This window comes from Amblyraja radiata, chromosome 14 (assembly GCF_010909765.2).
Source record: "Amblyraja radiata isolate CabotCenter1 chromosome 14, sAmbRad1.1.pri, whole genome shotgun sequence".
Lineage (NCBI taxonomy): Eukaryota > Metazoa > Chordata > Chondrichthyes > Rajiformes > Rajidae > Amblyraja > Amblyraja radiata.
In genome coordinates, this window is record NC_045969.1 from 56,615,119 (window position 1) to 56,642,571 (window position 27,453).

Consider the following 27,453-nt stretch of genomic DNA (forward strand, 5'->3'; position numbering starts at 1 on the left):
CCATTCTTCTTTGCAAAATAGCTCAAGGTCAGTCAGATTAGATGGAGAGCATCTGTGAACAGCAATTTTCAAGTCTTGCCAGAGATTCTCAATTGGATTTAGGTCTGGACTTTGACTGGGCCATTCTAACACATGAATATGCTTTGATCTAAACCATTCCACTGTAGCTCTGGCTGTATGTTTAGGGTCGTTGTCCTGCTGGAAGGTGAATCTCCGCCCCAGTCTCAAGTCTTTTGCAGACTCTAACAGGTTTTCTTCCAAGATTGCCCTGTATTTGGCTCCATCCATCTTCCCATCAACTCTGACCAGCTTCCCTGTCCCTGCTGAAGAAAAGCATCCCCACAGCATAATGCTGTCACCACCATGTTTCACAGTGGGGATGGTGGGGATGGTGTGTTCAGGGTGATGTGCAGTGTTAGTTTTCCGCCACACATAGCGTTTTGCTATTTAGGCCAAAAACTTCAATTTTGGTCTCATCTGACCAGAGCACCTTCCTCCACATGTTTGCTGTGTTTCCTGGCTTGTGGCAAACTGCAAACGGGACTTCTTATGGCTTTTTTTCAACAGTGGCTTTCTTCTTGCCACTCTTCCATAAAGGCCCGATTTGTGGAGTGCACGACTAATAGTTGTCCTGTGGACAGATTCTCCCACCTGAGCTGTGGATCTCTGCAGCTCCTCCAGAGTTACCATGGGCCTCTTGGCTGCTTCTCTGATCAATGCTCTCCTTGCCCGGACTGTCAGTTTAGGTGGACGGCCATGTCTTGGTAGGTTTGCAGTTGTGCCATACTCTTTCCATTTTCGGATGATGGATTGAACAGTGCTCCGTGAGATGTTCAAAGCTTGGGATATTTTTTTATAACCTAACCCTGCTTTAAACTTCTCTACAACTTTATCCCTGACCTGTCTGGTGTGTTCCTTGGGCTTCGTGATGCTGTTTGTTCACTAATGTTCTCTAACAAACCACTGAGGCCTTCACAGAACAGCTGTATTTATACTGAGATTAGATTACACACAAGTGGACTCTATTTACTAATTAGGTGACTTCTGAAGGCAATTGGTTGCACTGGATTTTATTTAGGGGTATCAGAGTAAAGGGGGCTGAAGACTTTTGCACACCACACTTTTCAGTTTTTTATTTGTAAAAAAATTTGAAAACCCTGTATCATTTTCCTTCCACTTCACAATTATGCGCCACTTTGTGTTGGTCTATCACATAAAATCCCAATAAAATACATTTACGTTTGTGGTTGTAACGTGACAAAATGTGGAAAAGTTCAAGGGGTATGAATACTTTTGCAAGCCACTGTATATGCGACAACAACTCCTGGTACAATTGCAACAAAAAAATAAGCACTGATTTGTTTTGTGTATAGCCCCAACCAGTGCTGGGAAGACACTCGTTGCTGAATTGCTAATTTTAAAGAGAGTTCTGGAAAGGAGAAAGAAGGCACTGTTCATTTTGCCATTTGTTTCTGTGGCAAAGGAGAAAATGTATTACCTGAAGGTGAGTGCGGATTGTATCGATGTGACTGTTTACTGCCTTTCCATATCCTTTACCTTCGTTATCATCAAATCTCTGTGAACTCATTCACAGAACCAGAAAGCAAGCAAATGCTTGGTAAATTATGCATCACAATTACAGGATGAGGACAGTCAATTTCATGGTTTTAACAGTAATCCAGCATTTCTCAGTCATCGTAACCAGCTATTTTAAAACTAGAAAAAAGACACCATGTGCTGAAGTAATTCAGCAGGTCAGGCAGCATCTCTGGAGAACATAGATGTTTTGGTTGTTTAGGGACTGTTCCAGTTTTAGTTAATTAGCTGTTCCGAACTCCCCAGACACCATAATGAGGTTTAAACTTTATCCGTGGATCCATGTTCCAGTACTCGGCACATTAGTCCAACATCTTAGCTTTTACACCATTGTGGCCATACTAGTCTGAAAGAATAGCAATGTCTTCACACCCTTTCAAACAATGCAGCAAGATTTACAATTAGTGAATACCCACCAGTCCTGACATGGGGTAAAATGGAGGATTATTTCCCTTTTGCCTCTGGGGTTTGCAGTCAATTCAAGACAATTTGATGAGCTGCATGTTTTAACTGATTGCAACAATTTTTGATTGATTCATTGAAGAATGCAGCATGGAAACAGGCCCACCGATTCCATGCTGCCCATCGATCACCCATTCACGCTAGTTCTATGTTATCCCACTTTCTCATCCGCTCCCTACACACTATGGAGAATTTACAGATGACAATGAACGTAGAAACCTGCATGTCTTTGGGATGTGAAAGGCAATTGGAAAACCCGGAGGAAACGCAAGCTCTCGAAAGGAGACATGCAAACTCCACACAGACAGCACTCGAGGTCAGGATCAAACCCGTGTCTCTGGTACTGTGAGGTAGTGGCTCTACCCGCTATGCCACTGTGCTGTCCTAGTCTGTATGATCCAAGTTAGTCTTCGTCTAGTTCAAGATGGGAATGTTCTTAGGCAAAATGGATGGCATTGAATAGTGATGGAATGAAAGTAATTGTCCTTTTCTCAACTTCTCATTGCATGTGTTGGAACACATTGATAAGTGATGCAGTGCTAGGGAAAGGTAATTAATTAAAAAATAATAAATCTTCATATTTCTGGATCATAATCAACTGCATAAAATGACCAACTAAAAAGGGGCGAAAAAACACATGTGTGAATATCTCTGATCCCAATCCCAGAACTTATTCCAAGAGGCGATGATGAGAGTGGAGGGATATATGGGAAGCACATCCCCAGCTGGGGGTTTTTCATCGCTCGATGTCGCTGTGTGTACTATCGAGAAGGCCAACGGGCTCGTCAATCGAGTTATTGAAGAGGACAAAGTAGACCAACTCGGTGAGAGCACAAAATACACTTTTACCATATAACCATATAACCATATAACAATTACAGCACGGAAACAGGCCATCTCGGCCCTACAAGTCCGTGCCGAACAACTTTTTTCCCTTAGTCCCACCTGCCTGCACTCATACCATAACCCTCCATTCCCTTCTCATCCATATGCCTATCCAATTTATTTTTAAATGATACCAACGAACCTGCCGCCACCACTTCCACTGGAAGCTCATTCCACACCGCTACCACTCTCTGAGTAAAGAAGTTCCCCCTCATGTTACTCCTAAACTTCTGTCCCTTAATTCTGAAGTCATGTCCTCTTGTTTGAATCTTCCCTATTCTCAAAGGGAAAAGCTTGATCACATCAACTCTGTCTATCCCTCTCATCATTTTAAAGACCTCTATCAAGTCCCCCCTTAACCTTCTGCGCTCCAGAGAATAAAGACCTAACTTATTCAACCTATCTCTGTAACTTAGTTGTTGAAACCCAGGCAACATTCTAGTAAATCTCCTCTGTACTCTCTCTATTTTGCTGTGAAAAATCATTGATTTGAAAATGATTAAATCTGCTTGTCTCTCCACAAGGCTGTATGGACCTGTGTATTTCTACCAGTTCCTGGTTTGATTTCTGCATTTAAAACATCCTTTTATTTAAAGAGTTTATCTTTATTATAAGATAGAGCATGGAAACAAGTCCTTTGGCCCTTCAAGTCCACGCGACCATTGGTCAATTGATCCTCGGCCAACACACCAGGGGAAATTTACAGAGACCAATTAACCTACAAACCTGCATGTCTTTGGAATGTGGGAGGAAACCAGAGCACCCGGAGGAAACACATGCGGTCACAGAGAAATTAATCAAACTTCGCACATACACTGTAGTTGGGATCAAACTCGGGTCTATAGTGCTATGAGGCAGCAGCTCTACTACTGTGCCACTGTGCTGCTACCCACAACATTGATTGTAAGTGACAATAGACAGTAGGTGAAGGAGTAGGCCATTCGGCCCTTCGAGCCAGCACCGTCATTCAATGTGATCATGGCTGATCATCCCCAATCAGTACCCCGTTCCTGCCTTCTCCCCAGATCTCCTGATTCTGCTATCTTTAAGAGCCCTATCTAGCTCTCTCTTGAAAATATCCAGAGAACCGGCCTCCTCCGCTCTCTGAGGCAGAGAATTCCACAGACTCACAACTCTCTGTGTGAAAAAGTGTTTCCTCGTCTCTGTTCTAAATGGCTTACCCCTTATTAAACTGTGGCCCCTGGTTCTGGCTTCCCCCAACATCGGGAACATGTTTCCTGCCTCTAGTATGTCCAAACCCTTAATAATCTTATATGTTTCAATAAGATCCCATCTCATCCTTCTAAACTCCAGAGTGTACAAGCCCAGACGTTCCATTCACTCAGCATAGTACTGTGCACATATGCTGAGAGAAGTGAGGAGCGTAAATCATCTGGGCTCTATTGGTGGAAAGCTTGTTTCTGAGTATCTTGAATGTTAACACCGCACTTGATATGTGATTCCAACCCCTTATTTGTAAAGTGATTTATTTTATTTTGCCCCCTGCAGGAATAATAGTTGTGGATGAGTTACATATGTTGGGGGACTCGCACAGAGGGTACCTGTTGGAGCTGCTTTTAACCAAGATATTATATGTCACTAGAAAGAGAGAAAAAAGGTACGCAAAAGGCCTCCCCCTTTTCAATGAAAACTTGTTCAAGAATTCCACCATTACCCTCCTAGAGTTCTGTAATCTTTTTTCCACTGAATATAGCTAATTCATTTGAGATTTTGCCCGACATAAAATTCCCATATTGCTTCCTAATGTCCAATACGCTTCCCCTGGTTACCATTTCGAGGCATGCACATGGAAACAGGCCCTTCAGCCCAACTCGTCTATGCCGACCAAGACGGCCCATCTATGCTAGTCCCATCTGCCTTTGTTTGGCTTGTATCCATCTAAACTTCTCTTATTCATTGACTGTGTTTGAATGTCTTTTAAATGATGTTATAGTACCTGCCTTGACACCCTCCTCTGGCAGCTCGTTCCATATACCCACCACCTTCTGTGTGAAAACATTGCCCCTCAGGTACGGATTAAATCTTTCACCTTAAACCTATGTCCTCTGGTTCTTGATTCCCTTACCTGGATAAAAGACCGTGCATTTACCCAATCTATTCCCATCATGATCTTATTTGCCATCATGTGATCACCCCCTCAGCCTTTAAAGTGTTTAGAAAATGCTTTGGCATGTTAGTTAACAACTGGTGCTATTTCCTGGCACCCCTCCTCACCCCCCACCTTTTTTCTCCTAACAGCGTAACCTCCTAACGGCGTGTAATCTTTTACATTTGTAGAGTATCTCCGCTTTTTAGTTCTCTACCTGTCATAAATTACTCCTTTATTTTATCCGACCCCCAATATTCCTTGACATGCTGGGTTTCCGAGGAATTTCAGCATGTCTCTAATAACTCTTACAAACTTCTACTGAAGCACCACAGAAAGGATACTGCTGGGTTGTATCACAGCTTCATTTGGAAACAGCTCTGCCCAAGACCAAAAGAAACTGCAAAGAGTAGTAGACGTTGCCCAGTCTATCAACAGACCAGCCTCCCCACCATTAACTTAAAGCTGCCTTAGAAAATGCAGCCAACATAATCAAAGACTTGTCCTTCTTCTCCCTGCTCATGTCCAGCAGAAGGTCCAGAAGCTTCAACTCGGGAACAGCTTCTTCCCCTCCATTATCAGGCCTCTAAATCATCCGATTCACCTCTACCCCATTGCGGACATTGGACTTTGTCTCTGGAACTGTTGCGTTACAATGCTGAGAACTATATCCTGCACTCTGTATCTTCCCCTTTGCTCTACCTATTGTACATGAGTTTGACTTGATTGTATTTATGTGTAGTGTTATCTGATCTGTTTGGATAGCATGCAAAACACAGCTTTTCACTGTACCTCGGTACAGGTGACAATAATAAACCTGAACCTTGGGATAGTTACCCTTGTAGAAACAAAGAACTACAGATAGACACAAAAAGCTGGGTAACTCAGCGGGGCAGGCAGCATCTCTGGAGAGAAAGAATGCGTGACGTTTCGGGTCGACACTCTTGCATTAGGGTTGGGTTAGAAGGGCCTTGACCCGAAATGTCACCCATTCCTTCTCTCCAGAGATGCTGCCTGTCCCGCTGAGTTACTCCAGCCTTTTGTATCTATCTTTGGTTTAAACCAGCATCTGCAGTTCCTTCTTGGGGTCAAGGAAAGAACGATCACATCGCTGCCCTGTTTCCACCAATCTTTCCACCACTACGCACAAGAAGCACAAGAAGAGACATCATTGTATGCAGATGCTGAGACGTGTGTTCAGCTTGGGCTGAACAACTTCTAATCTTGTGTGTGGACTCAATAAGAAGAAGTTCCTTCTTACACAAGGAACTGCAGATGTTGGTTTATACCAAAGATAGACAAATGCTGGAGTAACTCAGCAGATCAGGCAGCATCTCTGGAAAAAAAGGATAGGTGATGTTTTGGGTTGGGACCCTTCAGTGTGAAGAAGGGTCCTGACTCAAAACGTCACCTATCCTTGTTCTCCTGAGATGCTGCCCGACCTGCTGAGTTACTCCAGCACTGTGTGTTTATCTATGGCTAGTTGGCCTTGCCTTTCAACATTATGAGCAGATGTTGCCCCTGACTCACCACTTCATTTTCGTATGAAACCCGCAGCTCGCATTAGGACTTGCGAGTCAGCATTCTTGTCAGTACTGATGTTGACGGATGTATTTTTGAACTTCAGCCGTAAGATTTCAACAGAAGAACAGAGGCTCAGTGACGGGATACAGATTGTGGGAATGAGTGCGACTCTTCCAAACCTGGGGACTGTGGCAACCTGGCTGAATGCAGAACTTTATTGTACAGACTTCAGGCCTGTCCCTCTGATGGAACACGTAAAGATCGGGAACAACATTTACGATTCAACAATGACGGTGACACGACAGTTTCAACCTGTTCTCCAGGTGAAGGTGAGGATTTGGGTAAATCTTTCTAAACATGGAGTTTACTATCATAATTCTGCTTATGATTAGCACTTGTTATTATAGCAACTATGTCATAAGGCATTTGGATAGGCACATGGATGTGCATGGAATGGAGGGATACAGATCACCTGCGGGCAGTTAGGAGTTGTGCTTGTTCTTTTTCTGTTCTGTAGTTTTTTGCACAATCCGCAGGCATTTCCACTTTCATTTCACTGCACATCTTGTTTGTGTATGTGACAAATAAACTTGACTTGATTTGACATGGTGTAGTTTACTTTAGAGATACAGCGTGGAAACAGGTCCTTCGTCCCACCGAGTCCGCACCGACCAACGATCCCCGCACATTAACACTACCCTACACACACTCAGGACCATTTTTAAAACATTTATTACATTCATGCCACGCCGATTAACGTACAAACCTGTAGGTCTTTGGAGTGTGGGAGGAAACCGGACATCTCAGAGAAAACCCACGTAGGTCACGGGGAGAATATAAAGACTCTGTACAGACAAGCACCCGTAGTCATGATCGAACCCAGGTCTCTGGCGCTGTAAAGCACTAGCTCTACCACTATTCCACCGTTGGCATTATGTTGATGGGCTTGTTCCAATCCTGCACTGTTCTATGTTCTAACTTAAAATGTTGGATCCCTGTACTAGAGACTTCTAAAGTCTTGCTGCAATTATAAAGAACTTTGGTCAGATCACGGTGTGACGTAATATTCCGGTGCCGTAGAATCGAGGATGACTAAAGGGCCTGTCCCACTTAGGCTATTTTTTAGGCGACTGCCGGCGACTAGGCTGTCGCCACACGGTCGACTGTATGGTCGTGAGTAGTCTGCTCAGTCGCCCAAAGAATCGTAGCGTTTTTCTGGTCGCCGCTGGATTTTGAAATATTCAAAAGCGTGGGCTTGTCATAGCTTGTCTTCTCCTGGCGTAGGGGTTGTCGCTAGGATGGTGTAGGTTGTCGCCACGTGACGCAGGTTATCGCCGGTGCTGACTTCAGTGAATTCCATTGTCGTCGTCGCCGGTAGTCACCTAAACAATCGCCTATGCGGGACAGGCCCTTTAGTCCAGTCGCCGGTTTTTCGGCGACCTGCTACAACTATGACAGTCGCCGACAGTCGCCTAAAAAGTCGCCAAGTGGGACAGGCCCTTGACTTTCACCACAGTGTTGATGCAAGGAACACCAACATGGGAACCACAGACTGGCAGGTGTGGACAAGGGTGAGGCGGGTTGGTGGTTTGTGCGGTGATCCATTCCCTCTTCTGCTTATGCAGGGCTTGCGTGTCTTCTCAACATTGGGACTCAAAGTTCTCACTCCCACCCTGAATACTCCACCTCCATGTTGAGCAGACATGGGCCACAGGTTCCTAGGAACAGTGGCACAGCTGGTTGAGATGCTGCTCACAGTTCTTGATTCCCCTACCCTGGGCAAAAGACTGTTTGAATCTACGGCACTGTCAGATGGTTAGATGGTTAGCCTAGATGGTTAGCGTAGGAGGCTGAGTGGAGATATTATAGAGATGTATAAAATCATGAGGGGAATAGATAAAGTGAATGCACCGATTCTTTTACCCAGGGTAAGGGAATCAACAACCAGAAGCACAGGTTTAAAATAAGAGGGCAGTATTTAATGGTAACCTAAGTGTCAAAGTTTGTCTTCTTGAAAAGCAGACAGCAACAAAATTGTTAAAGGTAAACCAAGGCGATCTTTAATTGATTCGTCAGACGGGAGTGGCGAGATCTACAAAGAGCACACACGTTGCTCAGTGCTTCTCGGGCTCCACTCACAGAACAAAGGAAAGTTAGTGCAATTATATATTTCTCTTAACAGGTCTCCTACCAAGCCTGAATATGGCATGACTGAAAGATTCTATCGCCTTTCAGAATATAGGAAAAGCTGGGTCCAAATCAATCTCATCCAATAACAAGTTATTACATCTCTGGAGCGTCAGATATTTTTTTCAATCTTGGCTTCTTTATGGCCTTGAAAGATGCACATGTTATTACGCAGGTTTCCTTCTTAATGTCTTTATTAAAAAGATAACCTGTCCTCCATATTGTGTTCTATATAATTTGCAAAGTCATTCGGACTTGGCACCGAGCCATTCTTTTGTTCTACTAGACCATGCTTTTGTAGAAGAACCACTCCATTTTGTAAACTATATTAGATTTGACTATTAGCTCTTTCATGAGGGGCAACTTTCTTCACATGGTAACAAGTGAGACTAGTTTAGCAGGGGCATGGACGAGTTGGGCTAAAGGGCCTGTTTCTGTGCTGTATAGCTCTGAGACAGAGTTTATAATCACAAATAAAAAATGCATGTCTTGGTTGTGATTGTTGACTTATGAGTTCAATGCTGTTATTATTGCTGGCAGGGTGATGAGGATAACATAGTCAGTCTTTGCTATGAGACTGTACACGAAGGCCACTCTGTCCTTCTCTTCTGTCCTTCGAAGAACTGGTGTGAGAAGCTGTCGGAGACGGTAGCCAGGGAGTTCTACCAGCTGCACCGCAGTGCTGCCGTTGGCAACGGAGGTCAGTCCTCTTCATACTCCTTAACCGAGACTCTAGCTAAACCATAATTATTCTACTTTGTCCTAAAAATTCAAGAGTGTGTGAGATTCAATAATCACAAATGCTCTTGAGACAAATTCAGACAAAGAAGTGTTTTTATTAATTTCATATTCTGCAGAATAGGTGCCTCTCCACCGATGTCCCCTAGAGGCACACCGAGGATCGGGATGTCTTTTATCTTTATACATTTCTTTTCATTATTATCACATTCTCATCTCTCCCCATTGAGCTTCTTCCAATCATAACATAAAGCCCAGATTCCCACGAGAACGTCGTGGAACGCCCACCCAACGTCAAAGGCACCTCCCCTATCATGCATCGCATGTGCATTTAAATTAGGCATCTTGTCATAGTGGGTGTGAGTACATATTCATAGAATCTTATCACGCAAGCGCAGTACAGAATGCCCCTCCCCCAGTTATCGTTATGTTCTTGTCTGACTGTGGTTATCTTCTAACTCTCATCCTTGAAATGTCACCATCTGTACTTGCTGCTATTATCTAGAATTTCTCTCTGTTCTTTATATTGTTACTTTCTATTCTACCAGCAGTCTGGCTTCTGCTGACACCTTATTTCTTTCTAAGTTATATTTCTATCCCTAGTCTAAATCAACTATGTCTGTTAACCCTTTTCTCACAATCCATCCTCTTTCTTTTTGCTACGCACCCTTGATTTACACTATCTCCTCCTTTTCTAATGCTAGCAGAAGATTCTTCACCTCCCTATCCTCCTCTCGTTGGTCATACTGTGTTCTGAAGGCCATTATGGTGGCAGCACTGTTCTTCGTCAGGGCTGTTTCTATCTATCGCTGAGCCAATCCCCGTGCGCAGGGAATGATACAACATCCGAACACAATAACCCTACTATGACTATTACTGATGTTAGGGCTGATGTAAAGATGTGCTTCCATTTCCCAAACCAGGAGTCTAGAAACCTGGTCCAGGAGGTGTCTACTCCAGAGTTCTCAGCCAATTCGATAGACAGAGAGGTGAGACCTGCTAGGGCTCTTGACACTGACCCATCCGGAGCAGTGTTGTTGGGGATGTATGTGCAACATTGTTCGCCAAACATTACACACACCCCTCCCTTCTCAGCCAGTAGCATGTCCAAGGCCATGCGATTTTGCCAGGCCATTTGGCTGGTAGCTGTCAGTTGTTCCGCTAATCCTTCAACTGCTTCTCGAGTGTAATTTATAAAGCGTTGTTGATTGTAGTATAAGTAGTTGATCCAGTCCACATTTTTATTAATTGTGGACCACCAGAAGAGCATGGACTCAAAGCCCGCAGCTATCTGATTTCTGGCTTTAAATTCATCGGGTACCCCTCTTGGCACCCCTATCGCATCTATATAGATGTGTGTGTCGAATGATCCTCTCACCTTTCTCTTTTGTCGTCGGCTTCCTTTATCGAGTTCTACAGCATGTTCTACTGCTATGGTGAAGGGCATCATCAGTTGTATGAGGGTACAGGTTCCCGTCCATGACCCTGGTAACCGGGGCCACAGGGTATTCTCCCCGCACCACCACCAGACATCGGCTCTACTGACTATCTGCTTGTTCAGCCAGGAGCTATTGAACAGTGGCCCCTGTTCCTCAGCCGTTATATTATACGTCTTATTGCAGTTGAGCACCTCCCCCATGTCCTGTCCCTCTGGGTTACTTCTTGTATAGCACTCAAACCCCTCCTCCCCAAAAGGAATGGTAAATGGAGGAGGTCGAGGGTCTTCCCTTCGGCCCTTCGTATTGTTGTTGCTGGCTGGAAATAGGTAATGATAACTCTGGCATATCACAGTCTTTGGTAAGAGGGGATTCGTGAATAGCTGTAGTATACATGTCATAGCCCTAGGTGTTCTATCCCAATTCAGGGGAAATGGTACTAGGGACCAGCTGAGGCCTAGCTCCTGCGCAGGCGTAACAATTGGTTCGTTGTATACTTCTGGCTGTGTACATCATCCAGGCAAGCCAGGTGTTGGCTCCTTTTCCCCCTGTTGGTATTCCTTTCTTATATAACTGCCTTAATCCTGTTTCTCCTGCTACTATCATTATCTTCAGATCCTTAGACTCATCTTCCCTGGTGACATTGCTGACTACTGGTGGTGCTGGTGTTGCCCCGGGATCCCTATTCTGACTGTCATCTATCTTGAACACCTCTCCCCTATCCTCGTATATTACCATCTTCCCATCTTGCTTTACTTCTATCTCAAACTTCAGACATGCGTCTTTCCCTGTTTTATCTGCACATATCCAATACCTACCACTTTCCTGTATTTGGACACTCTATATGCTCACATATACGCGTCCTGGCAATTTCTCGTTCGGGTTTTGATATACTCTCCACCTATCAGTTTGATAGGTGGTCCGATGCCACCCATATTTTGATGAAGTAAACACCGCGTGCCAATCTTAACAGGGATGGGTGCATACATACATTCTATAGCCGCACCACCATTTTTCCTTTACATACATTAAATGGGATGGTGGTGGACCTTCTATTCTGTGGTATTGTGATTTTTATGCATGTTACATTACTTACAAGTTGGGTAACCACCCAACACACGACCCACCAACACGAAATCTTCATTTTTCCTGCGGGTTCTTGGTAAATATTAAAGTCAATGGTTCTTTTCCTTTGCGCACAGTCCACGGGCTGATATCGTCTGGTGGGGCCTCCACAGGACCCTTAACTCGACTTGCGTGTGTCCACCCTTTATCTTTTGTTCGTACTGTTGTCTCCGTGATTAGTAACACCAGGTAGGGTCCAGTCCACTTAGGTTGCAGCTTTTCTTCTTTCCACGTATTTTTTTTAATACCCAGTCTCCAGCCTTGACTGAGTGAATCGGAAAGTCCAGTGGTGGGCTCTGGGCCAGCAATCCTTTAATTTTTAGTTCTGCAAGAGATTGGGACACTGCCAGTAAATAGTTCCTTAGGAACACATCGTTCCCTTGTATTGTTGGGACTCCTTCTATCTTGCCTAAGTATGGGAGCCCGAATAACATTTCATATGGTGATATCCCTATGTCTTTTCGAGGTGCTGTTCGGATTCTCAACAGGGCTATCGGGAGGCACTTAGTCCAGGGGAGTCCCGTTTCCTCTATCAACTTGGTGATTTGGGTCTTTAAGGTGCCATTCATTCTTTCCACCTTTCCTGAGCTCTGGGGATGCCATGGTGTATGCAATTTCCATTCTATTCCCAGTGCATCACATATCATTTCATGTGTTTTGGAGGCAAAATGGGTCCCTCTATCTGAGTCTATTGTTTCCACAATCCCATATCTGGGTATAATTTGTTCTAATAATATCTTGGCTACCGCCTGTGAGGTGGCAGTTGCCGTGGGGAATGCCTCTACCCATCTGGTGAAATGGTCCACTACCACTAACAGGTACTTCCATGTTCGTACCCGGGGCAGCTCGGTAAAATCTATCTGTATTCTTTGGAAGGGCCTAACTGCTAATGGTTGTCCTCCTCCTGGGACTGCTCTCATGATTTTCTTATTAATTCGCTGACATATTACACAGCCCCTTATGACTTGTTTGGACCATGGTAAACATCCCACAGCAAGCGTAGGTTCTGAGGAGGGTGTCACAGAGGGCTTGTGTTCCCCAATGGCTTTGTCCATGTAATCTCCCTAATAACTCCCTCATTATTTCTTTGTTCAATAGCTGCTTTCCATTTGGTGTCCACCATTTCCCATTTGAAGTACGCTGAGCCCCCATTTCTTTCATGTTTTCCTGTTCTTTCTCACTAAAGATAGGTATCTTTTCCTCTGGTTCCCTTAAAGGTATTAGTGACTTCATTTCTACCATCTGTTCTGTGGCTGCTCTTTTTGCAACCCCATCCACTGCCCTATTTCCTCTGGCCTCCAGGGTGTTACCCTTCTGATGCCCTGCCACATATGCTATGGCTATTCGTTCTGGTTTTTTTGCAAGGCTTCCAGTGTCTGTCCTACCAATTGCTCATGCGCTAATTCTTTACCTCGAGTTGTTATCATTCCTTGCTCTTTCCAGATCTTCCCAAAGGTGTGTACTACTCCAAAAGCGTATTTTGAATCGGTATATACTGTCCCTTCCTTCCCCTCCAATAATTCTAAAGCTCTCATTAATGCATATAATTCACAAGATTGAGCTGACCAACTACCAGGCAGCCTGCCGCTTTCAATTTCCTCCATCGTTTCCCCGTTCACTATACCGTACCCACTATGTCTTTTTCCATCTATGCACCTGGAGGATCCATCTATCCACAGTCGACAGTATCCTATCAATCCCAGGAATTTTCGGCTCTCTTTCTTATTCTTTGGTAGTGGTACTCCCGTGATCCCAGCTATCCTTTCAGGGTTGATTCGTCTCTTTCCTCCACTTATCAGATGCCTGCAGATATTTTACCTCTTGTTTCACAAATTGAAGCTTGTTACGGGACACTCTTAACCCCTTCCTTCCCAAGAAGTTTAACAGGCTTATTGTGGCGTCCCTTACTTCATCTACTCTCTCTCCTGACAAAAGGAGGTCATCCACATACTGTAATAGTTGCGTTTCCTCGTGTCCTGGGAAATCCTCCAATACCTGCTCTAAAATTTGGCCGAATAAATTTGGTGATTCTGTAAAACCTTGAGGGAGCACCGCCCACCGGAATTGTTGCTTTCGCCCGGTTTTTAGGTTCTCCCACTCAAAGGCGAATAAGTCTCTACTCTCTGTTGCCAGCGGACAGCTCCAGAAGGCATCCTTTCTCTTTCTCTCTCTCTGTCTGTGTGTGTGTCTCTCTCTCTCTCTCTCTGTCTCGATCTCTCTCTCTCTCTCTCTCTGTCTCTCTCTCTCTCTCTCTCTCTCTCTCTCTCAACGCTGAATAGATTCAGGACTGGACATGGCCCCTGCTTGGCCAGCCTTCACAAATGGGGCAGCAGCCCAACCCCACGGTGTGCTTGTGGCACTCCCTTACAACACATCATTGAAGCATGCCTTCAACAAAGACTCAAAGGAGGACTTGTCACCCTTCATACAGCAGATCAAGAGGCAACTGTTTGGCTAAAGGACTTTGCATTCGCTAAATAAATAAAATCTCTCTCTCTCTGTCTGGCTGTCTCTGTGTCTGTCTCTCTCTCTCTCTCTCTCTCTCTCTCTCTCTCTCTGTATCTGGCTCTCTCTGTGTCTCTGTGTCTGTCTGTCTCTCTCTCTCTCTCTCTCTCTCTCTCTCTCTCTCTCTCTCTCTCTCTCTCTCTCTCTCTCTCTGTCTGTGTTTCTCAACTTGTATGTCTACCATAAAACAACATAAAAGCTGGTCATGTTTCATCAATTAACTTATTTCCAGTTAACTTTACTGACAAGAAATCTAAAAGAACATCAAGAAACGATTTTTACAACTTCTCTTTTTCAGGTTACCAGGATACAAAGAGTTCATTTTTGCAGCTTGTTCGCAATCCCCCACGGCCCAAACACAGTGGGAATTCCCACCTCCGCCATGGGGGCGTCTGTGTTCAATTTTACAACTTGCTCATTTTAACCATTTGTTCCAAACCGGTTTTCAAACAAATCACTTTGTTTCATTCTTACTTCAAATAGATTATTCAATTTATATTTTCTCCCTGCCTGCACTGTTGTCCCCGGCCTTTGCCGTCTTCTATCACATCCCCCTTTCGCGGCCTCTGCCGTCTTCTTATCTGCTACTTTCGGGTTAACTCCCTTATCATCCTGTCTCAGGAACTTTCCTGTCTCTATCTGTTCCTTATTTCTTCCTTACATCAGGCCAGGATTTGGTCACGAAATTTGCCTCTCCTCCGATGTGAAGAGATTCCCCATAATGGCCATCAACTCCTCCCATGTATAAGTGTTTGGCCCAAGGAATTGATCTAACTGCTCTGCCAGACCTAAAGGATCCTCTAGGAGGCTTTTCATTTCTCTCTTGAAATTCCTCACTTGTACTAGTTGACATTAACAAACCCCATTCCCCCTTGGGGTCCTCCCATGGGTACCTCTCTTAAGGGTCTGATTCTCTCCTCCCTGGGTATTCCTGCCCCCAGCGGCTCTGCTCTACATCTACCCTGGCCCCTGTATTCTCTCTTCCCTGGGTATTCCTGCCCCCAGCGGCTCTGCTCTTTCTGTGGGTATCTCCTGCCCATATGCAGCTCTGCATTTTCCCAAACTGACTATAACATAATTGTTGGCTTCTCCAACCCCTGGGTATTTCCTGTCCTCCAGGGTCCAGCATTTGCCCCCAACGGACTATTGGGCAGAATGCGGGGATTTGGCCCACAGCCTTTTCCCCTCCCTTCTGGGTTTGCCTTGCAGCCCCCTGAATCCTTCAGGGCGTTAACCACAAGATCTTATATTCTTAATACCGTGTTCATCGTACCGTGTTCATCATTCTCAATAGCCCAGGAAGTACTTAATAGTAAAAGTTTCTTACCGGGGTCTCTGCACAGAATCACTCGATTTTCGCGATCTCCTATCACTCTCACTTCTTTGCCGAGTCTCTGTTTGGTCCGGATACTACTGCTCAAACAGCTGACGGCAAGCAAGGAGTCTGAGACCGCTGAATTCAGCAGGGTGCACCTTCCCTTCGTCCGTCTACTCCCGTCAGCTGTCTAGAGTATTGGATCTCGGAAACGAGCCCCCAAGTTGTGAGATTCAATAATCACAAATGCTCTTGAGACAAATTCAGACAAAGAAGTGTTTTTATTAATTTCATATTCTGCAGAATAGGTGCCTCTCCACCGATGTCCCCTAGAGGCACACCGAGGATCGGGATGTCTTTTATCTTTATACATTTCTTTTCATTATTATCACATTCTCATCTCTCCCCATTGAGCTTCTTCCAATCATAACATAAAGCCCAGATTCCCACGAGAACGTCGTGGAACGCCCACCCAACGTCAAAGGCACCTCCCCTATCATGCATCGCATGTGCATTTAAATTAGGCATCTTGTCATAGTGGGTGTGAGTACATATTCATAGAATCTTATCACGCAAGCGCAGTACAGAATGCCCCTCCCCCAGTTATCGTTATGTTCTTGTCTGACTGTGGTTATCTTCTGACTCTCATCCTTGAAATGTCACCATCTGTACTTGCTGCTATTATCTAGAATTTCTCTCTGTTCTTTATATTGTTACTTTCTATTCTACCAGCAGTCTGGCTTCTGCTGACACCTTATTTCTTTCTAAGTTATATTTCTATCCCTAGTCTAAATCAACTATGTCTGTTAACCCTTTTCTCACAAGTGGAATATCCAAATAATCAACTTCAAGTCGATTATTTGGATATTCCACTCCTGAATTTTTTTTTGAGAAATGTTTTTCGAAAAGAATTTGAATTCTAAATTTGTAATATCCAGATCATTTGAATTGTATCAAAATGTCAAAGGAGGGTCCCGAACGAAATGTCACCAATCCACGTCCTCCAGAGATGCCGCCTGACCCGCTGAGTTACTCCAGCATCTTGTGGTTTTTTTTGTAAACCCGCAACTGCAGTTACTTGTTTCAATATGTATAAGAACCATGGCCTCATGTTCCACCCACCAGCCGCTACGTTCCACATATCACCTGCCTCCTTCAACAAGGTTTCCCCCTGAGACACTCCTGACCCCATCAGCATTTCCAAGGCACCGGCCCCATTGTGACACACTAGTCTGCTCTAATGTAATTGTTGGCCAGAAGTGTTTAAAGTGTTGAACGTACAAACAAGCACTGGCATCTGAATGAAACCAACTGTTTGAACAGTCAGGTGTAAGCAAATCCCGAGTTACAAAGCAGATCATTCTCATGCACTGGGCATTTATGCATGTCATGTTGGCTTAAGGTGTTTACAAGTTTTTTCTCTCCATCTCATTCGATTAAACATTTTTAATTTTCAATCTGCAAGTCCACGAGTTAGCCACAAAACTCTGGTCAATTCTTTCCAGTATGTTCAACAATGTAATTTAATAGTAATTTCAAAAAGATAAAGGGATAATTCTTTAGAAGGGAGGGGACAAAAGTGTTCCGATGTGGAGAAAGAGCAGGGGAGTGGGAATAATTGGATCACTTTATTAAAGAGCTGATGTGGGAATGTGGCCTCAATATTTCACTTCACTGCTAGGTGGTATTGTGCACCATCTATCTATCTATATATGATTAAAACTCTCGTGCCATCCGACCGGCTGCCGTCCGGCTGCCTGTCTGCCTTTTGATTCGTTGACTTTCTGCCTTTTGATTTGTTGACGGCTGCTCCTTCCTATCAGCTTCCAACACACTTCGAAACAGCTTCCAACACACTTCGAAACAAACTTGCAAGACAGGAACACTCTGAACCTTTCACTGCTGCAGCAGGCAGGGGAGGTGCAATTTGATTTTTTTTAAATCCACTGCTGAGGGAGGCAGGGGAGTGCTGGAATCTTACATTTGGGAACGGCTTCAGTTCCATTGGACGAATATTGGGTTGGGGGATCACACCATTGGGGGACCAGACCCAACGGGTCTGCACTTGGTCTAGTGTACTATTAAAACTCTCGTGCCATCCGACCGGCTGCCGTCCGGCTGCCTGTCTGCCTTTTGATTCGTTGACTTTCTGCCTTTTGATTTGTTGACGGCTGCTCCTTCCTATCAGCTTCCAACACACTTCGAAACAAACTTGCAAGACAGGAACACTCTGAACCTTTCACTGCTGCAGCAGGCAGGGGAGGTGCAATTTGATTTTTTTTTTAATCCACTGCTGAGGGAGGCAGGGGAGTGCTGGAATCTTACATTTGGGAACGGCTTCAGTTCCATTGGACGAATATTGGGTTGGGGGATCACACCTTTGGGGGACCAGACGGGGCACTTGGTCTAGTTTCATTTAAAATCGTCACCAAATGCAGCAGGATTTTGTGGTTCTTTCTTTACACAATGCGATCTTTTATTTATTTATTTCTTTTTTACTGTGTGTTTTAACCCAGGATTTGTAAAAGCATCCAAATTGCTTCCCTTTGCACTGCGCAGGGAGGAACTGCAAGAAATTGTGGATCAATTAAAGCGATCGCCCACGGGACTGGATGCCGTGCTCAGTCGCACCGTGCCCCAGGGAGTGGGCTTTCATCACGCTGGTATGGTTGCCTATTGGTTTCAATATGATATATAACGGCACTCAATTTTTCTTAAAGATCGTAAGGACAGAGGAGCATTCGGCCCGTTGAGTCTGCTCTGCCATTTGATTATGGCTGATCTATTTTTCCCTCTCAACCCGATTCTCCAACCTTCTCCACATGACCTTTGATGCCTTTACTAATCAAGAACCTCTTTTGGTGATGTTCGGGGTAGTGAATCTGTGGAATTCTTTGCCAGAGCAGGCTGTGGAGGCCGAGTCAATGGATATTTTTAAGGCGGAGTTTGACAGATTCATGATTCGTACAAATGTCAAAGGTTATGCAGAGAAGGCTGGAGAACGGGGTTGAGAGGGAAAGATAGATCAGCCATGATTAAATGGCGGAGTATACTTGATGGGCCGAATGGTCTATTTCCTCTCCTATAACTTGGACATCAATCTCTGCTTTAAAAATACCCAATGACTTGGCTTCCACCGCCATCTATGGCAATGAATTCCTCACATTCACCACACTCTGACCAAAGAAATTCCTTCTCATCTCCTTTCTAAAGCTCCATCCTTTTATTATGAGGCTGTGCCATCTGGTCCTAGACTCTCCTACATTGGAAACATCATCTCCACATCCATTCTTATCTATCTATAAGGTAGTTTCTCAAAGCAAATCAACATGCAAAAGTAGTAATAATAATAATAATAATAAATTTTATTTAATGGGCACCTTTCAGATATCTCAAGGACACCTTACATAGTAATCGGAATAAAAACATATAATCGGAATAGAACAAGTAAAAAAGACATCACAGAGACACAAATTAAAAACAGAATTCAATCCAAAAACAGAAAATCAAAAACACAGTGTGAAGAGAGAGCAGCGGCAGCTAAAGCGCGCCAGCATCCACTCTCTCTTCAAGTTCAAGTTCAAGTTCAAGTTAGTTTATTGTCATGTGTCCCTGTATAGGACAATGAAATTCTTGCTTTGCTTAAGCACACAGAAAATAGTAGGCATTTACTACAAAACAGATAAATGTGTCCATATACCATGATATAAATATATACACACATGAATAAATAAACTGATAGTGCAAATAACAGAAAGTGGTTGGTAATAATCAGAGTTTTGTCCGAGCCAGGTTTAATAGCCTGATGGCTGAGGGGAAGTAACTATTCCTGAACCTGGTTGTTGCAGTCTTCAGGCTCCTGTACCTTCTACCTGAAGGTAGCAGGGAGATGAGTGTGTGGCCCGGATGGTGTGGGTCTTTCATGATACTGCCAGCCTTTTTGAGGCAGCGACTGCGATAGATCCCCTCGATGGAAGGAAGGTCAGAGCCGATGATGGACTGGGCAGTGTTTACTACGGCAGCCATCTTGGACACAGACCTACAGGACTACAATTAGACAAAAAAAATCATCCCCCCACAGTGGATAGCACTGTGGAGGAAGGCACAATGTCCAGTCCCCACCCCATGTTCACCCCAAAGTCAGGCCTATTGAGGCCACCCCAATTGCCTCTACGGAGGCCCGATGTCCCTGGCCGTTCTCACCGGGTGATCTTGCCCCGGCGTCGGGAGAGTCCTTTCGGTGGCTGGGCCACCTGGAACGGCCGCTTCCTGGTTGGAGCCCGCGGCTGCCGAAGCCGACAAGGCCGCGCCGGTTTGGAGCTCCCAGGCTCCCGATGATAAAGTCGGCGCCGCCTCTCCGCACTGCCGCCTCTCCGCACTGCCGCCTCTCCGCACGCAGCCTCTCCACACGCCGCCTCTCCGCACTGCCGCCTCTCCACACGCCGCCTCTCCGCACTCCGCTCCGCAGACCCGCAGCCCATAAATGTTGCTCTCGGCGGTCCAGCTCGCCAGAGCTCCAGCGCGTCGCTCCAGCGCGGCGACCCAGGCAAGGCGTCGCCCGCTCCACTCCGCTCCAGCGCTCCAAAGTTGTGCCGCCGCCGAGGCCGAGGTGCTGGGCGGTCCCCGCCAGGAAACGGCGCTCCAAGCCCGCAGGTAGGCCACGAGGACGGGTCGATGGGCAGCCCGGAGAAAAGGCTGCCACACCGACCAGGTAGGGACCTAGAAATAAAGTTACACCTACCCCCCCACATTAAAAGACCATATCCCCTACAAACAAAAAAACAGGACTCACTAAAAACTATAAAAAAAACGAATTTAAAACGGACGGCTGCTGGCTAGCAGCCGTTCACCAAGATGGCTCCTCCTCCTCGTAGGCACAAGGCAAACTAGCTTTAGTTTATTTTCAATTGGAATGCAATTTTTGTGTACAAAGACAATTCAGATTATGTACTGGAGTCATAGAGTGATATAGTGTGGAAACAGGCCCATCGGCTCAACTTTCCCACACCGGCCAACATGTCCCAGCTGCACTCATCCCATTTGCTCGCGTTTGGCCCATATCCCTCAAAATCTGTGCTATCCATGTACCGGTCTAACTGTTTCTTAAATGTTAGGATAGTCCTTGCCTCAACTACCTCCTCTGGCAGCTTGTTCCATACACCCACCACCCTTTGTGTGCAAACGTTATTCCCCAGATTCCTGTTAAATCTTTTCCCCTTCAACTTAAACCTATGTCCTCTTGTCCACGATTCACCTACTCTGAGCAAGAGACTCTGTGCATCTATCCGATCTTTTCCTCTCATGATTTTGTACACCTCTATATGATCATGCATCATCTTCCTGCGCTCCAAGGCATAGAGTCCCAGCCTAGTCAACCTCTTCCCTCAGACCTTCAAGTCCTGCAACATTCTTGGAAACCTTCTCTGTACCCTTTGCAGCTTGATAAAATCTTTCCTGTAACATGGTGCCCAAAACTGAACACAATACTCTAAATACGACCCCACCAACGTCTTATACAACTGCAACATGACATCCCAAATTCTGTACTCAATACTCTGACTGATGAAGGCCAATGTGCCAAAGCCTTTTTGACCACCTTATCTACATGTGACTCGACCTTCAAGGAACCATGCACCTGTACTCCTAGATCCCTCTCCTCTACAACACTACCCAGAGCCCTACCATTCACTGTGTAGGTCCTGCCCAGGTTAAACTTACCAAAATGCAACACCTCACATTTCTCTGTATTAAATTCCATCAACCATTCCTCCGCCCACCTGGCCAATCGATCCAGATCCTGCTACAATTTTTTACAACCATCTTCACTATCTGCAAAACCACCTACTTTTGTATAATCTGCAAACTTACTAATCTTGCCCTGTATGTTCTCATCCAAATCATTGATATAGATGACAAACAGTAACGGACCCAGCACCGAACCCTGAGGCACACCTAGTCCAAGAAGCAATCTTCCACCACCACCCTCTGCTTCCTTCCATGAAGCCAATTTTTATCCATTCAGCTATCTCTCCTTGGATCCCATGCAATCTAACCTTCCAGAGCAGCCTACCTTGTGGGACCTTGTCGAATGCTTTGCTGGTCCATATACACAACATTATAAGAATGTTACTTGGAATAATTCATATGTACCTGAATTTGTAGATAAGATTCATAAGGGTCAAGAGTCGAGTCAAGACCCAGATAGAACAATGAAATTCTTACTTGCAGCAGCACAACACAATATGTAAACGTAATATACTTTAAGCAATATAATAAACGAGAGATAAAAAGTTCAGTGTTTGTGTGTATATACACACTCACAAGCAAACGTACACATAAAAAACAAACAAACAATAATAGTGCAATAATAGTCTATGTAGTTCAGAGCTTATTTGAGGTTGTAGTGTTTAATAGCCGGAGGGAAGATGCTGTTCCTGAACTTGGACGTTACAGTTTCCAGGTTCCTGTACCTTCTTCCTGATGGCAGGGGTGAAATGAGTGTGTGGTTAGGATGGTGTGGGTCTCTGATGATGCTGGCTGCCTTTTTGAAGTGTGTTTTCGCACTTCTATACCTTTTGCCTGATGGGCGAGGGGAGAAGAGGGAGTGAGTGGGATGAGACTGGTCTTTGATTATGCTGCTGGCTTTGCCAAGGCAGCGTGAAATGTAGATGGAGAGGGGAGAAGAGGGAGTGGGTGGGATGAAATTGGTCCTTGATTATGCTGGTGGCTTCCTGAGGTAGCGCAAAGTGTTACATGATCTATTATTGCCAGATTACATGAGCTATTAATATCTTTCCTTATTTCTGTATTAGGATTGACTTTTGATGAGCGGGATATTGTCGAGGGGGCATTCCGTCAGGGTTTAATTCGGGTTCTCGTGGCAACATCCACCCTCTCCTCTGGTGTGAATTTACCAGCTCGCCGGGTCATTGTCAGATCACCTGTATTCAATGGGCGACTTCTTGACGTTATCACATACAAGCAGATGTCAGGGAGAGCTGGGAGGAAAGGAGTGGACACCATGGGTTAGTATGTTCATTGTAATAGTTGCACACGTTATGAAAATTGCCTTTGATTGTCCGAAAGTGTCGCTGTCACTTGAACTGCTCCGTTTCTGAAATGTCCAATTTTCTATTTTGTTGAAGGTGAGAGTATATTGGTGTGTAAAAGTTCGGAAAGAGCAAAAGGAGTGAGCCTGTTGCAAGGCTGTGTGAAGCCGGTATGCAGCTGCCTTGTGAAGAAGGAGGGAGAGGGTGTCACCACCAGCATGCTGCGAGCTATCCTAGAGGTCAGGACACGTTGCTATGCAACACAACCTGGGCCCAACATTGGCTAAAAAATGTTGGCTCCATGGAATCCAGCGATGTTCATTTTCATCCCATTGTTGATAAATTTGTTGTTCATGTGCAACAAGTCAAATTTAATATAGACACAAGGTACTGAGAAGCTGGTTTGCAAAAACAAAGGCTCAATGGTGCTTTTATTGTCGCATGTGCAAAGTGCCAACGCACAGTGAAATTATTATCTTACAAACAGTCCAGCAGAGTATTGGCATCCCAAGCACATCGCCGATTAGCAAGTGTACAGAAATAACCACTGATCCCACATGCAAGAGGCACCATATTTTGGTGCCACGGACTAACTTAGTGGGGAACTCCACTGCATCTGTGGAGAACATGGAGAAGCTTTGGAAGGCTGATTAAATCAACTTTCCTGGCCACAGGTGAAATGTATGTGCATAGAAATCAGAGCAGGGCATTGACCTTGGATGCCAAGAAGCTTGTGGTTGTATAGATTTGGAGATGTTTAGTGTTATCTCAAGTTGTTGGTGGGTGTGTAATTGATAACAAAGCAAGCTGAGAGTCACAGCTGGTAGAGCCACTGCCTCAACTCCAGAGACCAAGATTAAACCCCATTCTGTGCTTTTTACTGTATCTCCCAAGTTAAGGCACAAGTGCAAGTAGAGAATGGAGCAGCTGGGCTTGTACACTCTGGAGTTTAGAAGGATGAGAGGGCATCTCATTAAAACATATAAGATTGTTAAGGGCTTGGACACGCTAGAGGCAGGAAACATGTTGGGGGAGTCCAGAACCAGGTGGCACAGTTTAAGAATAAGGAGTAAGCATTGAGAACGGAGTTGAGGAAACACTTTTTCTCACAGAGAGTGGTGAATCTGTGGAATTCTCTGCCTCAGAGGGCGGTGGAGGCAGGTTCTCTGGATACTTTCAAGAGAGAGCTAGATAGGGCTCTTAAAAATAGCGGAGTCAGGGGATATGGGGAGAAGACAGGAACGGGGTACTGATTGGGGATGATCAGCCATGATCACATTGAATGATGGTGCTGGCTCGAAGGGCCAAATTGCCTACTCCTGCACCTATTGTCTAAACTGTCTGGGAAGGGATCATGTCATATATACCAGCACACTGTGGTTAAGTCTGAGGAAGGATATTGTTTAAGATATTATTTGAGTTAGCTGGGAAGTTGTGCTGCATTAGTATTTGGTGATTGGATCTAGTCCACACCATGCAATGAGGCAATCAAACCTAGGTAATAGTTTGCACCTTGCAGAACTAGTACAAGTTGTATTTACTCTACAGATCATAGTGAGTGGCGTTGCCAGCACGCCGGAGGATGTGCAGGTCTACACTTCATGCACACTGCTGGCTGCCAGTGCACACGGCAGAGAAGGAGCATCGATCCAGGGCAATGCCATCGAGGATTCCATCGAGTACCTCATGGAGAATGAGCTCATCCACATCCAGGAGGGGGAGCGGGAAGGAGATAAAAGTAATATTTTTCTCATCATTCGATTTTATTATTAGGCAAATAATGCACTTCTAGTGTTCAGTCTAACAATTTCTACTGTTCTGAAGCTAGTTCCATTCTGCATATTATTTTAGACATTATTATACCTTATATTTTTGTTTATTTTTAAAGATTTAGTTTTGAGATACAGCACGGAAGCGGGCTTTTCGGCCCTCCAAGTCCCCACTGACCAGCAATCCACGCACACTAACGCTATCTTACACACTAGGGATAATTTACAATTTACAAAAGCCAATTAACCTACAAACCTGTGCGTCTTTGGAGTGTGGGAAGAAACTAGAGATCCCGAGGAAAACCCACGCAGGTAATTGGCAGAACGTGCAAACTCCGTACAGATAGCCACCTTAGTCAGGATCGAACCCGGTCTCTGGTGCTGTAAGGCTGCAACTCTACCGCTGCGCCACCGTGCAAATTAAAATTAGTTTAATTTTATTTTATGCAGATCACCCAGTCTTCATTAAAGTTTTATCAATTTAATGTAATTTTCCATTTCAGTTTAAAAAAAAAAAATATTTTATTTTATTAGAAGTAAGTACAGTCATATGGCACCAAAGTGCCTAATATATATTTTCATAATACATTTTATGTACAACTTCTTTTTTTTTTTTGTTACACTGAAAAAAGATTAGAATAAGAAAAAGAAGTTAGATAGTAAAGGATAGAAAGATGTGAAATATATAGTGTGTGAAAAAAGAAAACGAGTAAATGAAGAAAGTTGAGAGAGAGAATAGAGAAAATAAAATAAAATAAAAAAGAAAAGGAGATCATTATTTATAATCTTGACCAACCCTCGTCCAGTCCTGAAACAGTTATTTTTTACAATTGTGTTGCACCATATGATTCCAAAAAAACGACGAATGGAGACCAACTCGTTATGAATTGGTCTGATTTATCCATTAGGAGGAATCGCATTTCCTCAAGATGAGCGGTGTCCAACATACTTGCAATCCACATTTTAAGCGTTGGTATTGATGTACCCTTCCAAAATTTAAGAATTAATTTTTTTGCTATTATTAAACCATAGTTAAGGAATAGATTTTGAGATGTGTTCAATTTATTCCCATCTTCCATTACACCAAATATAATCATTTCAGTATTAGGTTCCATTCTTGTCTTGAATAATTTTGTAAATATTTCAAAAATATCATTCCAAAATCTATAAAGTTTTATGCAGGAAACTAAGGAGTGTGTTATAGTTGCCTTTTGGGCTAGACATTTATCACAAGTGGCGGATATATTTGGATAAAATTTGTTCAATCTTGTTTTTGAATAATATAATCTATGTACAATTTTAAATTGGATTAGATTATGTCTTACATTAATTGAACATTTGTGAATATATATCAGGTATTTTTCCCATTTAACCTTTGTAATTTTTATCATTAGTTCCCGTTCCCACTCTTCTCTAAGTACCTCTGCGATGGTAGGTCTATATTTAGAATACTATTATATAAATATGATATTAATTTTTGTGAGTCAGCTTCAATATTCATTGCTTCTTCCAATAACTCTACCGCTGCGCCACCGTGCGAATTAAAATTTGTTTAATTTTATTTTATGCAGATCACCCAGTCTTCATTAAAGTTTTATCAATTTAATGTAATTTTCCATTTCAGTTTAACTTTGTATATTTAATATCCTGTACCCAGTTTAACTTCATTGACATTCAAATTTGTCGTTTATAAATGTGACTTATTGTTTTACTTGGTATATTTGTAGATCCCTATAATGGTGAACTTGCCTATTTTAATGTCTAGATTTTTTGCAAGCTAATTTTCTTTCCACCTTGACTGTGTAACAAATGGAGCAGGCTGAAAAACTGTCCTCTCATCTCAGTCATAGAGCTGTCACGGTGCACCTGGATAACCTTTTTTACTTTTATTTCTCTTGATTCATCTAAGAGGCATTGAGTATAAGAGTCGGGAGGCTATTTTGTCACTCTATTTGTCTAGGCTGCATTTGGAGTATTGTGTGCAGTTCTGATTGTCCCATTACAGGAAGGATGTTGAGGCTTAGGCTCAGGATAGAGAGCCAGAACCTTTATCCCAGGGTGGGAACGTCAAAGACTGCACAAAAGGTCATGTGATAGGAGTAGAATTAGGCCATTCGGCCCATCAAGTCTACGCCGCCATTCAATCATGGCTGATCTATCTCTCCCTCCTAACCCCGTTCTCCATAACCCTTGACACCCGTAATAATAAAAAATTGATCTATCTCTGCCTTAAAAATATCCACTGACTTGGCCTCCACAGCCTTCCTTGGCAACAAATTCCACAGATTCACCACCCTCTGACTAAATAAATTTCTCCTCATCTCCTTCCTAAAAGAATGTCCTTTAATTCTGAGGCTAAAGGAGGTGCGTGCCTGGAATGTGCTGCCAGGGGTAGTGGAGGCAGGTACGATAGTGGTGTTTAAGAGACTTTTAGATCGGCACATGGATATACGTGCACCCACAAACCTCTATAAATAAAACAACTTGCTCTGCAAACCTCCTTTACACTTCAACCCTCTCACCTTCAAGCTCTGGCCTCTAGTTTGTGACATTTACACCCTGGGAAAAAGGTTCTGCCTGTCTGCCCTACCTATGCCTCTCATAATTTTAAAAACTTTTATCAGGTCTCACCTGAACATCTGTGCCAAACATGATACCAAGTTAAACTAATCTCCTCTGCCAGCACGTGATCCAGTTCCCTCCATTCCCTGCATATCCATGTGCCTATCTAAAAGATGCTATCGTATCTGCCTCC

The 27,453-nt window shown here is 44.1% G+C and overlaps 1 protein-coding gene across 4 annotated transcripts in view; it reads left to right on the forward strand.

Moving 5' to 3' along the window:
- polq (DNA polymerase theta) overlaps nt 1–27,453 on the forward strand; it is an 89,442-nt gene that overhangs the window by 16,145 nt on the left and 45,844 nt on the right. For 3 of the 4 annotated variants that reach the window (XR_004414071.1, XR_004414070.1, XM_033033423.1), the window contains 9 exons: nt 1,374–1,504; nt 2,726–2,882; nt 4,453–4,561; nt 6,678–6,903; nt 9,302–9,461; nt 18,397–18,543; nt 22,693–22,905; nt 23,026–23,168; nt 24,478–24,667. Coding sequence is in view for 2 of the 4 variants with exons in the window: in XM_033033423.1 (XP_032889314.1) it covers nt 1,374–1,504; nt 2,726–2,882; nt 4,453–4,561; nt 6,678–6,903; nt 9,302–9,461; nt 18,397–18,543; nt 22,693–22,905; nt 23,026–23,168; nt 24,478–24,667 (1,476 nt within the window). In the remaining 2 variants the exon portion in view is untranslated. The remainder of the gene's footprint in view (nt 1–1,373; nt 1,505–2,725; nt 2,883–4,452; nt 4,562–6,677; nt 6,904–9,301; nt 9,462–18,396; nt 18,544–22,692; nt 22,906–23,025; nt 23,169–24,477; nt 24,668–27,453) is intronic. The other variant, XM_033033424.1, reaches the window with a different exon arrangement.